This window comes from Microtus pennsylvanicus, chromosome 12 (genome assembly GCF_037038515.1).
Source record: "Microtus pennsylvanicus isolate mMicPen1 chromosome 12, mMicPen1.hap1, whole genome shotgun sequence".
Classification (NCBI taxonomy): domain Eukaryota; kingdom Metazoa; phylum Chordata; class Mammalia; order Rodentia; family Cricetidae; genus Microtus; species Microtus pennsylvanicus.
The window spans coordinates 3,899,576-3,913,718 of NC_134590.1; the positions used below are offsets into that span (position 1 = coordinate 3,899,576).

Below are 14,143 nucleotides of genomic sequence, written 5' to 3' on the forward strand. Positions count from 1 at the left end.
TTTGCATCAGCAGAGAGGCTTGCCCTAAGAAATATTCCTAACAGTGAGGACTCTTTAAAGAACTTCTGATTTTGAAGAATCTCTGGGACACTTCCAAACGGGACCTCCTGAGGTGCCCTCCTATGGGGGGATTAGGGGTGTCCTGCTCACTGCTCCAGTGGGGACCTGGCTCTGGGAACTTGCAGCATTCTCAGGTGAGGGTTAGGCTATAGATGCATGCTAAGGAGATTTCTCCACTCCTGGATCTCCCGGGACACTACTTCTTCAAACTGGCATGGTTCCGACATGCACTACTTTTTCTCCCTGGATAGACTTGTGTACCTACTTAGCTAGGTCCCTCATTACCTCAGGAAAGCAGGAGTCTTCAGGGTCCAGCCATTTAGACCCCTTCAGGACCCAGCTAAGGCCAGTGAAGGAAAATGACTAAGGGGCTATATGGAGAAACAATTTACTCATAGGCAATTTTTCCTCAGTGTGTCTCTTTACTGTTCTCTCTTCCTTGTAAACTGTTTTAATTTTTCTGTCCTGTCTATAACTTGTGAGCTTGAATTTTCTGTTTTAATCCTAATTTCAGTTTCAGTTTTCTGCTAACTTTTGCTTTTGTTCCTGCTTCTTCCTTTGCCCAATAAGGAAGCAACCAGAGAAGTATAGCAGTCACAAATTTTAATGAATTACAAGTAAATGTAGGCATTGTAGAGGCCCTTTTTGTCGCAAGTAGGCAGTGGGTGCATACTCAGTAGGAAAGGTAACAAGACCCCATGGTTTATTAAATCTACATAAAGGAGTCCTTGAGAATTAAGTTTCTCTTCTATAAGAGCCAAGTGTTTGTTTGTTTTGTTTTGTTTTTTGTTTTCTTTAGGTATTAGGTTCCTTGGTGACCTGGGATTAGGATCACCATGGAGAAGGACATATGAAGGCTTGAATACAACCGTTGGTATCTCTATGTAGGAGCTATTTCAATATTTTTAAGCAGTCTTTGGGTGTCATTTAGAGTTCATAAATGACCCATTCATAATTGGAAAGGCTGGTGAGAAATCTGCGTGGATAACATGCCCCAGGTAAAAAAAAAAATAAAAGTGACTGCATTTGGATTTTTTCAAAGACCACCTGAATATCACATAATGTTAATTGTTGAATCAGGAATATTTTTTAAGTCTATATTTGAGCTAAATATCTTTCTCCACTCCACTCCCTTCTTCCTCCCTCCCCTCTACTCTCTCTCTCATGATCCTGAAGCTCCTGTTCCCTATTTACTCAGGAGATCTTGTCTTTTTCTACTTCCGGTGAAGATGTGATACATGTATGTCTCTCTTAGGTTTCTCTTTGTTGTCTAGGTTCTCTAAGATTGTGAATTGTAGGCTAGTTTTTCTTTGCTTTATTTCTAAATGCCACTTATTAGTGAGTACATATTTTATTTGTCTTTCTGGATCTGGGTAACCTCACTCAATATGATGTTTTCTAGATCCATCCATTTGCCTACAAATTTCTAGATGTCAGTATTATTTTTTCCCTCTGTGTGGTTCTCCGTTGTGCAAATGTACCACATTTTCCCTTTCCATTCTTCAGTTAAGGGGTATTTAGGTTGTTTCCAGGTTCTGGCTATGACAAGTAATGCTGCTATGAATTTATTGAACACATGTCCTTGTTGTATGATTGAGCATCCTTGGGGTATATACCCACACGTGGTATTTCTGGGTCCTAAGGTAGGTTGTTTCCTAATTTTCTGTGAAATTGCCATCCTCATTTACAAAACAGCTGTACCGGTTTGCCATCCCACCAGCAATGGAAGAATGTTCCCTTTGCCCCATATCCTCTCCAGCATAAGTTGTTGATGTGGGAATTCCCTCTGTGTGCTGCGATTGCCATTGATGAATAAAGAAACTGCAGTGGCCTGTTGATAGGGCAGAAGTTAGGTAGGCAGGGAAAACTAAATGGAATGCTGGGAGAAAAATGGAGCCATTGGAGATAGACATGCTCAAACTTTATTGGTAGGCCACAACCTCGTGGTAATGCACAGATTAATGAAGATGGATTAAATTAAGATATAAGAGTTAGCCAATAAGAAGCTAGAACTAATTGGGCAAACAGTGATTTAGTTAATACAGTTTTGGTGTCGTTATTTCAGGGCTAAGCTAGCCGGGAGGTTGGGATAAACAAGTGGGCCTTCATCCTACAAGTTAACATCAGTGTTTTTGATCTTGGCCATTCTTACAGGTGTAAGATGGAATCTTACTCTGTTGAGAGTTTTCTGATTAGGTTTGTACCCCATTTTTTGTGGGATTATTTGTCCTTAGATAGCAAGATTTTTGTACATTTTGGATATCAGTCTTCTGTTTGATGTGGGGTTGCTGAAGATCCATTCCCATTCAGTAGGGTAGCATTTTGTCTTGTTGACCATGTCCTTTTCTTTACAGAAGCATCTCAGTTTCTAGCGGTCCCATTTATTAATTGTTTCTCTCAGTGTCTGTGATTTTAGTGTTGTATTCAGGAAGAGGTCTCCTGTGCCAGTGTGTTCAAGTGTACTTCCCATTTTCTCTTCTGTGAGGTACAGTGTGGTTGGTTTATGTTGAGGACATTGATCCATTTGAACTTGAGTTTTGTGCACAGCAATAGACACTGATCTATCTACATTTTTTTTACATGTTGACAGCCAGGTATGCCAGACCATTTGTTAAAAATGATTTCTTTCTTCCATTTCATATTTTTAGCTTTTTTATCAAAATTCAGGTGTTTGTAGGTGTGTGGTTTGATATCCATGCCTTGGATTCAATTCCATTGGTTTTCCTGTCTGTTTTTATGCCAATACTTGATGCGGGAGTGATTTCTTTCTAATCTGTTGCTTTCACTGGTTAATTAATAAAGAAACTTCCTTGGCCCATTTGATAGGCCAACCCTTAGGTGGGTGGAGTAGACAGAACAGAATTCTGGGAGAAAGTCAGTCGCCATGATTCTCCCACCCAACACAGATGCAGGTTAAGATCTTCCCTGGTAAGCTACCTCATGGGCTACACAGATTATTAGAAATGGGTTAGATCAATATGTAAGAGCTAGCCAATAAGAGGCTGGAACTAATGGACCAGGCAGTGTTCAAAAGAATACAGTTTCCGTGTAATTATTTCAGGGCATAAGCTAGCCAGGCGGCTGGGAGCCAGGCGGAACGCAGCCCGCAGCTCAGCTCCTTCAACAAATACTAGGCTGTTTTCAGTACTATAGCTCTGTAGTAAAGTCAGGGATTGTGATGCCTCCAGAAATTCTTTTAATGTACAGGATTCTTTTGGCTATCCTGAGTTATTTGCTTTTCCATATGAAGTTGAATATTGTTCTTTCGAGGTCTGTAAAGAATTTTTCTGGGATTTTGATGGGCATTTCATTGAATCTGTATATTGCTTTTGGTAAGATTGCCTTTTTTTTACTATGTTAGTTCTACCTACCCAAAAGCATGGGAGGTCTTTCTATTTTTAGGTGTCTTCTTCAATTTCTTTCTTCAAAGATTTAAAGTTCTTGTCATACAAGTCATCCTCTTGTTTGGTTAGAATTGCTCCAAGATATTTTATATTATTTGTAGCTATTGTGAAGGGTGATTGTTTCTCTGATTTTTTTCTCAGCCTATTTATCATTTGTATAAAGGAGGCTACTGATTCGATGGTTTCTGGAAGATGCACCTCTTGGTTGTTCATGTTTGCATTTTCTGCACATGGATCTAAGTATCTAGCATTACAATAATTGAGTGATTCATGGTGTAACTATCCAGTCTTGTATATGTTAGGTAGGTGTTCTGTCATTTTGATTGATGCAGCCCACTCTACTCCTGGCCATACTGGGCAGCTATATGGTCCCTATATTCCATCCTATTGGGAGAACTGTAAGGACCCTGGTAGAGAACTGTTATGCAAGTCAGCACTATTCACAGAGGAAGAGAGCATGTCTAGAAGGGAATACTGACAAGGTGGCAGGAAAGAACTTGGAGTTCTTTAGCTCATTAACAAAAGAATGGGTCCCTAGGGAGTGGAAATAGACTTGGTGAGTGGAGTGTCACATACTGACAGGCTACAGCAGGACTGAGGGTAAGTCTAGAAGGACCGGAAGAAAGATAAAGGTCCCGTACCTAAGTACTGCCTAGTTGTAGAAGCTGTGGGTCCCAACTAGAGAGAGTCTGTGGGTTAGCACAGTGAGAAAGGAAAACACATAACCTAGAAGGAACACTGAAAGGGACAACAGGAAGATCTAGGGGCACACCGAGTCTGTACCAAGAGCCAAACTGGACTTTTTGTTACATTGTACATCAGTTTATAAGATATTTAAAACACATATATTGTTGATGAGTACTATGGTGTTATGGGAAAAGACTGAATGAAGAAGTTATAAATATAAATTATAGAAACACAAGACAAATAAAGACTTTAAAGGTACAGATATAGAAGCTACTAAGCCATAGTCTGTAATCTCTAGGGCTGCAAAGGATCTTGGAAACAAGCAGATCTGGGAGTGGGCAGGGATTCCAAGAGGCAGTTTCTACAGATACTGTTTTTGTGAGGCAGGGCCCCAACATCTGTGTCTCAGCAACATTCCTCAAGAGAGCCTCTTGCCAAATTCTATACCACTGAGTTAACCCAAAGCTTAAGTGACTTTTCAGATCAAATGTCACAAGAGCCATTTCATATCACAATAACCCTGTCATTTTGTAGCATCTATAGTCAAGACACCCAGACAACACTCCTGAGCCATACATACCACAGAGAAGTATTCACATGTCCTGGCTGGTTTTATGACAAGTTGACACAGGTCAGAGTCATCAGAGAAGAAGGAGCCTCAGTTGTGAAAATGCCTTCATAAGATCCAGTTGTAAGACATTTTCTTAGTAAGTGATCAATGGGAGAATGCCCAGAAACTGTTCATCATACCCCAAGATGGAGAATCCTGACTTCTATAAGAAAGCAGGTTGAGAAAGCTATGCTGAGCAAACCAATAAGCAGCAAACCCCTCCATGGCCTCTGTGGTAGCTCCTGCCTCAATTTTTTTTTGCCGGGCTTGACTTTCTGTCCTGATTTCCATCAGTAACAGTGATGTAGAAGTATAAGCCAAATAAACCCTTTTCTCCTAACTTGCTTTATGGTCATGGTGTTTCTTCAAAGTAATACAAACTCTAAGACACCATCCATAAATCTTATTTAATGAGCTCATCAAAGATGTTTCCATGGTCACTCATGCATGGTTTGTTGGTTTTTGTTTTGTTTTGAAGTAGCATTTCTTGTAGCCCAGGATAGCTTCAAATGTACTGTCACCTGAGGATGACCTTGAATTCCTGATCTTCTCACTTCTCAAGTAATGACTGTAAATGGAAATTTTTGTCCAGCCAGGTCCTGCAGCTATTCAGTCCCAAACTAATACACAGAGGCTTATATTAATTATAAATTGTTTGGCTTATGATTCAGGTGTATCCCTAGCTAGCTCTTACATCTAAAATGAACACATTTTTGTTATTTTGTATCGCCTCAAGGCTATGGATTTCCATTAATGTTCTGACATCTTTCTCCTTCGACAGCTGCATGTCATCTCCTTGACTCCACCTACTCTCTTTATATATCTCTGTTCAGATTTATTGCCTAGCTTTACTCTGCTAAGCCATTGATCAAAACAGCTTTATTAATCAACCAATTAAAGTAACACATATACAGAAGGACATGGCATATTAAATTACACTATAAGCTTGTACCACCACACCAAGTTCAGTGACATTTTTAACTTTAGAAATAGCACAGTTTTTATACCATATTTTAGAACCATGATTTTAAAAGAATCTGTAATTTCTCATGAACCAGATTATTGCTGATGATGGATTCATTTGGTGGATATATGCACTGACTGTGAAGATGAAGATATAAAAATGTAAAGAATGTAAGGTTCTCTAGGACAAATTCTTCTTTTCTAGATAAAGAATTTGATTGGTTTCTCTCATGATTGTTATCAGTGAGATGAACTAACATGCAATGCTTAAGAACATTACCTTGGTGCTTGGTACCTTTACTTTACAATTTAGTGTGTCACTATCTTGTTAAATTGACCGTTGCTTATTTAAAATATAACAGAAACTGAATAGAAAAAGTCTTCATTAGATACGTTACACAAGATGTTCTTTTTCATATTTGTAATTTTTATTTAAAAAATTTGACAATCCCATATATGTACACAGTGCATTTCAACCATACTCCCTCTTTCCCACCTTTCTTATTTCCCTTTCAACCCCTTCATACAACGCACTGTACAAGGCCCTTTCCCACAGTCCTGTCTTTGTGTTCTTTCTTGTGACACACAGAGTTTAATCAGGGCTCTCTGTGTTACCTGGGTTTTAGACTATCCACTGGAGCCTAGCTGGCTCTCCTGTGAGGATACACATGAAATCAATGACTGCCTATCTATCACAATCTAATCATATGGTCCTCTTGAGTTCCTCCCTCCCTGACCCTTACTTTGTGGATGACGGACCCAGTTTTGTGCAGTTATTTGTAGATGTTGTAGATAGACCATGGTTGCAAGGGCTGTGTGTGTCATGCCCATAATATAACATTCTCAGCCTTTCTTCTGATCTTAGGGTTCCTGTAATCTGTATAGTCTTCCATACAGTTCTGAACATTAGAGGAGATGGGTTTTGTGCCCTATTTAGGGTTAATCACTCAAGAGTCAGTACCTTGAGCAATCATGAGTCTCTGCACTCACCACAGTTCATTACAAAGGGAATCTTACCTGGATAATGCTGGCTGTAGCCTGTGCCCATACGTATAGGTAAAAATATTTAGAGGACAGTTTGCAATCAAATCTCTTTAAACAATTCTAGAAAAGTTATACCAAAGAACCTAAAATGCTAGTTGCTAGATTTTGGTTGGATTTATAGAACAACAACAGGAAAAAAAATTGCTCATTTGCTCCTGTAGCGACCAGCCTTCAGCAGCTCAGGAACTGAAGGGACTGCAGAGAGTCAGAGGACTAATCACCCCATAGACTTTTCTATCTGAGAAGTAAAATGAATTCTCTGAGGCTAGCGATTGGGACAAAACTTAACTCTTTGTGGACAGCAAGGAAGGGAAACAAACAAACACACACATCTCCAACATGTCAGGATCTCAGCGAGGGTGCTGATGAATGGCAAACCTTCAGCAGGACAGAGAAATGAAGAGGAAATGCAGAGCGTGCAAGCTACTGAACAGACGAATGGGTGGTACACAAGGACCAAAATTTAGTTCTTCATTTTATTCTTCTTTCTCTGCTTGTTCTACCCTATATTTTTTCTTTTCTGTTGTTCTACCCTGTTTTTCTGATTTCTCATTCCTGATGACTTCCTTCTCACTATTTTCTGATCTTTTCCTTTTCTTCTACTTCCTAATGACTTCCTTCTCCTCTACATCCTGATGACTACCTTTCCCTCCACTTCCTGTTTTCTTTATTCTCACTATTTTTCCCTTACAACTTATACACCCCAGCAGAATATTTCAAACAATATAAAAATGACAATGTTGTTACATTTTATTTTTAACTGAATGATTACAACGAATACAAGTAAGAAACAACATGATTCCCATTTCCCTTACATGTTTAAACATTCTATATATTACTGGTTAAAAATAAACTATCCCCAGGCACCCACATACAGTTAAAAATTTATCTTTTAGACTGCTCATAGATCAGGAGCCTTTCAGCCATAACTTCTTACCTAGGCAATAGTTTTTATAACTATCTGAAAAACAGGCTACTAGGTTCACTTTTCATATTTTATGGTCCTGTCCCATTATGATAATTAACCATAATATCCTGTTTTCTTGTTAAATGAAGTCAATTGTTTTGCAGCTCTCTTTCAGCTATGGTGTGCACTGAAAACTGAAAACACATTTCCCAATATCAATAAAAATTTGAGCAAACTCCTGGGACTCAATAGTTTTCCTAAACAATAGTTTAGTCATTAACCTAAACAATAGTCTATATATTTCCTAAGAGAAACTCTTAAGTTCTAGTTTTATGACAATTCCTTGTTCCTATTTTCTATCCTCTCCAGTCCCTGCTGTATCAGGGCTGTGGACAATACTATTTCCTATGTTTACCTATATTAATTTTTGCACTAAACTAACCTCTATCATAATCCCTTACTACATTTGATAAAAACCCATAATCATCAAAATTCAATTTGAACTACCACTATTATTGTAAAATCATTACTTCAATTACACAATATAGCTTATGAGGAAATCATCTTCATTATAATCTATAGGTACAACTGCCTTGTAGTTCATGGTATTTCCAGGAGATAATCACACTACATCAAAGACAGGGGAATCCCTTCACACTCATTCACACCATGGCAAATACCAGAGAAAAATGGCAGCAGCAAAAATGTAAAGGCACAGTAGAAGCAAGAGACATTCTGGAGCCAAAGCCCTTAGGGCCTTGCCTATCCATGATCCACCCATCAGTGCCTTGAATTCTGGTGAGCCAAACTCCTGAAATTCAAGAGTTACCTACTGCTCCTCAGACATGGTCACACATCAATAAAGTTTTAATTTTTTAAGGCCAGATTAATTCAATGAAAGTGCAATGTCGTTTTAAAAAATGTCTCATTTTCATAAAAGCTAATAACTCCACATAGTTATATGAGAAGAAGATAATTGTTATACAACCTAAGGCCACGTGATTCTTCCAAAAGCCCCACGATGAGAGGTCAATGCCCTGGATCGTTAAGTATTCTTCACCAGTGCATCTGTAATTCAACACACACAAAAATAAACTCAAAGCTTATTCAGTACATTCACTGCTCCTTCCTTTTAAAAACTCAGTTTCAACACATCATTAAAAACTTCATCTTTATATTTAGTTGATATTAGTACTGGTGTACTGACAATTTTGTAAAATATTATGTCAATCTAAACTACTTGAATGAGGTCCCATTGTTAATTTCAAAAACCATCTGAAGAAGCACAGCTATCACATCTATTTAAATGCATAGAAGAAGTAGGCTTAGTAAACGTGGATGAGTTCAGAGAGTTACAGTAAGATCCAACTTCGTAGTCTTAACTGTATAATTCATTTCTAATTCTACAATGCTGCTCTCTTCAAAGGACAAAGGCACAGATGAAGAACTTGTTTCTCCCAAAGCAGAAAACCTCAGCTTATTTATAATTACACCCATGGACACTCTAAGAGACCAAATCTTTGTGTAATTCTGCTGACTCAGCACACAGTCAGGCAAACGAACACAATGTCAATTTCTAGACCGAGGACCGAGAAGTAGGGTTTCTGAGAGGAGTCAGTCAACTGCTGTCAGCTCCTGTACTAAGAGAGCTGTGACAACCATGGATGCTCAACTATGGAACATCCCCAGGAGCCCATGACTATATACAGAGCCTGGGTAGCAGAGCAGGAAGAAGGGACCCAGAAACAGGTTAAAAAAGCACATGCTGGTAAAAGTTCTATATACACTACAATACTGCCTGTGTGCCCCTATAACGTATGTTTCAATCTCTGTGTGTCTCCATCTCTGTGTTTCTCCGCCTTTGTGTGTCTCCATCCCTACATGTCTACATCCTTGTGTTTCTTCACCTTTGTGTGTTTCTAATCCTGTGTGTTTCCATCCCTGTGTGTCTCCACCTCTGTGTGTTTCCATCCCTGTGTGTCTCCACCTCTGTGTGTTTTCATCCCTGTGTTTGTATCCCTGAGTTTCTCCATACCTGTGTATCTCTATCTCTATATGTTTTCATCTCTGTGTGTCTCCATCCCTGTGTCTCCATCCCTGTTTATCTCTGTGTGTCTCCATTCATGTGTGTCTCAATCTCATGTGTCTCCATCTCTGTGTCTCCATTCCTGTGTGTCTCCATTTCCTGGTATCTCATAGAATTTAACATTTCCCAAATCCACTGAAAGGACAGATTTCTCCTTCCTCTTGTGAAGACAATCCTTTTATGGATATGCGGTCTGTGGATGGCTCTCCTTGTTTTCACTTTCCCCATCCAAGTCCTCCTGACCAGAAACTGGTAAGGAATTTCTATTAGAAAGATACCAGACCACACAGGAGAAAGGAGATGTGGGAAAAAGATATCATCAACACTTGTTTTCTTATGAGTAATTCAAATATAAGTTCATTATTATTTTGAACATCTGTGAAAGATTTAACATATCACCATATTCCTCTCTCATTTTATATCAATATCAAATTAATGAGAGTAATTATAGAAAGCAAAGGTATTTTCAAGGTATTAGATAAAAATGATATTTCCTTACAACATAGTGAAATGTATATTTTTTCATTGCAGGACAAGCCTTATGATAGGACATTTTGGACATACACACATACAGTCATACACAGTCTCTCTCTCTCTCTCTCTCTCTCTCTCTCTCTCTCTCTCTCTCTCTCTTACACACACACACACACACACACACACACACACACACACACACACACACACACAGAGAGAGAGAGAGAGAGAGAGAGAGAGAGAGAGAGAGAGAGAGAGAGAGAGAGAGAGGTGCACCACCCTTTGATTTCTTAAGGTCTTCCAGAGTGTGGGGCAGAGGAAATTCCCTGAAATCTGGCAGACAAACTTCACTCACTTTTATCTTTGTTTTACTGATATTCTTGGGCTCTGCTCACAGGTGCCATAATCTATACATATGGAAACTGTATGCCCTTGTAAACTATCAGAGCAGCCATGTCAAACTCAAAGGTTCTGAAACAACTCAAACCCACAGTCAAGAACCAAAACCATTTTTAAAAGGCCCTAAAGAACCCTTTCTGAAAATTATCTACACCATGAACAGTAGGTTGGAAACCTGTGCATTGGTTACCATGACTCACTCTGGGGAATGGGCAGAGGACAGAGAGTTAATCCTGAAAGCAGGGTTTCCCCTCTAAGTCTAGGAGCATTCTGTGTCCCCACTGTGGTACTAAACTCAAGCTTACGTTACAGAGTTCTGACATCTACTGATTTCTGCTGTTTTGTTTTCTGGACAGAAGTTTTGTCCCAGGAGATCATTGTGAAGAAAAGCCTGTAACACAAACAGGAACAGGGAAAGGCAAATAGTTTAATATTTTATAAATTTCCAAAGAATAAAACGAGCTATAAATTCAAGTTCAATATTGACTGTAATCTTTAAATATATTTATCTTTCGCAGAAATATTTTTAAACAAAACTATTCTCACCAAGTTCAGTCTGCCCGGCAAAGCATTCCCCTCCCCCACACTTGAAGGTTAGTAGTATAATGATGGGGGTTCCCAACTACTAAGGGGTGGACTCACTAACTAGGCTATTCCAGGCTCCTCCTCCTCTCCAAGTCTATTCCCCTGTAAACACTATATTTAAAACAATACTACTGATTTATAGTAACAATATTATCTTGCTTGTTTTCATCAAAACCAGTTGTGATTATTGGAATAAGAAAGTCTATTAAGACACACTTTCCTCCAGAAAAAGCTTAGCAAAACCAGTATAGCTCTGGGTATCACATGGTTTCTACTTCTTTTATTTTCCTGATATAAACTATATATCTTAGTCCATGATCCTTTCCCTATTTCCTTATTGTGCAGAATCACAACTGTTTGCTTTTCATCATATCATCTACCTCCCCTTTACCCTGGGATTCTTCTCACTTTTTATTTCCCTCAAATAACATGTGATGGGAAAATCTCAGATGATGCATCGACCTTCTGCTAAAACCAACAGGAAAGTTCTCATCTTTTGCTCCTGGAAGGAAATTCCTGGACAGCTGCTGACTAGAGATTACAGCTGAGGAAAGGACTAGGTTGGGAATCATTTCAGTGGCTACAGTTGGAGAACCCAAATACAGTGATAGACAGGACAACTTACTGTAAATCCATAATGCGGAATGCTCAAGGAGTAAATCCATGAAAGGTCTTGTGTGAAGTTCATGAAATATAGTGACAGACCTGACATAAACTACGAAGAACAAAACCACAAATTAGCACCAGTACAGGAACTAAGATTTCTAGACAAGATCCTTCCTCTTCAAGACCCCTTCGACCTTCTGAACGTTAGTGCTCAGACCAGTTCTTTAAGACATTCTTTCAGTTAACTCTAAACAGAATTTCTCCCTCTTTGCAAAGCTAAGACTCCATGCGCGTTTTAAAGGATAACTAGTCACCCCACGCCACAGGAGCCAAACTTACAGATATTACATAATCTTTAAAATGGCATGCAATTTATGAACATTCTTAAACTTTAAATACATCCATCGTACATATTTAGAAATCCCCTTTAGATTTTTTATAATACCCAGTTTATGCAGATACTATGAATGATGAACTGGGATGAACAAGGGATGGCTATCAAGTTCACCTAAGACTTGCCCTATGCATTCTTGGATACAGTAGATTATGCAAACAATGGCTGTGTGTGCATGCATTCAGACTGCACCTGACCAAACGGTTATACAGAAAACACACCAGTTGGCCTCATAACTAGTTCTAAGGTCACATGTAGCAATTTTATACAATAACCAGTTGTCTTAGGTCCTTTCCTAAAGCTGTAATAAAAACGCATAACAAGTATAAAAAAGTCAGGAGCTTTTCCAAGTACAACTTACAAATATAATAGGAACGAAATGAGAGAAAGAGTCTCATTCACAAAACCTCAAAGAAGTGGAGAGGAATCTTGGAATAAATCTAACCAAATAAAATACTTGTACAATAAGAAGGTTAAGACACTGAAAAAAGGAAAGACGAAAAAATATAAGAGAGACAGACCTCCCATGATTATATTTCCTAGGATAACACTTATGAAACTATCCATCCTACCAAAAACAATTAATAGATTCAATGTAATACCCATCAAAATTTTAATACAACTCACAGAATTAGAAAAAATATTGAATTTCACATGGAAATAAAAAAGACCCAGGTTAGGGGGAAAATCCTTAACATCAACAATAAGACTGTCAGAGGAATCAGCACCCATTGGAGAGAGAATCCATCCCCCTGTTGTTTGAGGAATAATTCATCCTTTCTGTTTTTAGAGGCTTTCAGTGGGCCTGTCTGCATATCTGGGAACAAGAACCATAGACTCTAGCAAACTCGAACACCCCATGTGTCCTCTCATAAAGAGGACAATATGCCATTTACTTGGGGAGGACGAGGGGCCTACTCAAAGGGAAAGGGATCCTTGAGCCTGGGGATGTCCTGCCGCACAGATGTAGCAATCACTCCTTGGGCACATGCGCTGTACAGATTACCCAAGTATTCAGTCTCTATGTCAGTTTTACAAGCACATTTAGCAAAGGTAAAAAGAGAATAAACTCTACCAACTCGATGCCCTCTAGGTTATGAGGGATTGTTAGGTTCCTCTTGAGAATTATTTTTAAAGACTGTTTGGATGAGCCAAAGGGGACAACTTGGGACACATGTACTTGTCCAGCAGAGAAAGTTTTCTGTTTTTTTCTTTGTTTGTTTGGTTTTGTTTTATTTTGTTTCCTTAGGTAAGGCTAAGACTAGGCACTCAACAAAACAAACTGTTATTAAACCTGTTTTACTTACATTAAAAAGTTTTTATAATCATGTTCAAAATAATAAGCAAGACTTTTAAATGTTATTAATTTTAAATGTTTTCTTTGTACATTTCCTCTGGACAATGATGTCAGCAGTCTTTCACTTAGATGTACCATGTCCCACCTCCTTAACCTTCTCAACTGTGCTCTTGGATAACAACACAGGAAAGGGGTCTCCCAGGTCTGTTTTAACATCTTTCTGCTTTGATTTTCAGATTTTTGTCAGTATTTGGTTCCCAAGCAGGAAACCATGAACTGAAATTTTTTTTTAAAATATTTATTTATTTATTTATTATGTATACAATATTCTGTCTGTATGCCTGAAGACCAGAAGAGGGCACCAGACCCCATTAGAGATGGTTGTGAGCCACCATGTGGTTGCTGGGAATTGAACTCAGGACCTTTGGAAGAGCAGGCAATGCTCTTAACCTCTGAGCCATCTCTCCAGCCTGTGAACTGGAAATTTTAACAAAGTAGTCTGGGTGAAAACTTTGCAACCTAAGGGAAAGCAAAGTGGAGGAGTGACCTGCAACACAGTTGATGTGAAAATGACTTCATTTACTGGTGGGAAGGCCTGTGGACTCCCTAAGACAGGAGATATGTAAG

General features: G+C 38.8%; 2 protein-coding genes across 6 annotated transcripts in view; both read right to left on the bottom strand.

Annotated features, from left to right (window-relative positions):
* Positions 1 to 14,143, bottom strand: part of LOC142832677 (ATP-binding cassette sub-family G member 3-like) — a 120,369-nt gene that overhangs the window by 50,331 nt on the left and 55,895 nt on the right. For 2 of the 5 annotated variants that reach the window (XM_075943353.1, XM_075943354.1), the window contains exons 14-16: positions 11,845 to 11,934; positions 10,940 to 11,025; positions 7,228 to 8,743 (exon numbers count right to left, since the gene is read on the bottom strand). In XM_075943353.1, coding sequence (XP_075799468.1) covers positions 8,551 to 8,743; positions 10,940 to 11,025; positions 11,845 to 11,934 — 369 coding nt within the window. In that variant the 3' untranslated portion in view covers positions 7,228 to 8,550. Of the gene's footprint in view, positions 1 to 2,836; positions 2,925 to 7,227; positions 8,744 to 10,939; positions 11,026 to 11,844; positions 11,935 to 14,143 lie in introns of those variants that run through there. The other 3 variants (XM_075943356.1, XM_075943355.1, XM_075943357.1) reach the window with 3 other exon arrangements.
* The window catches only part of LOC142832567 (ATP-binding cassette sub-family G member 3-like), a 117,925-nt gene that overhangs the window by 47,883 nt on the left and 55,899 nt on the right, over positions 1 to 14,143 (bottom strand). The gene's annotated exons all lie outside the window — the stretch shown is intronic.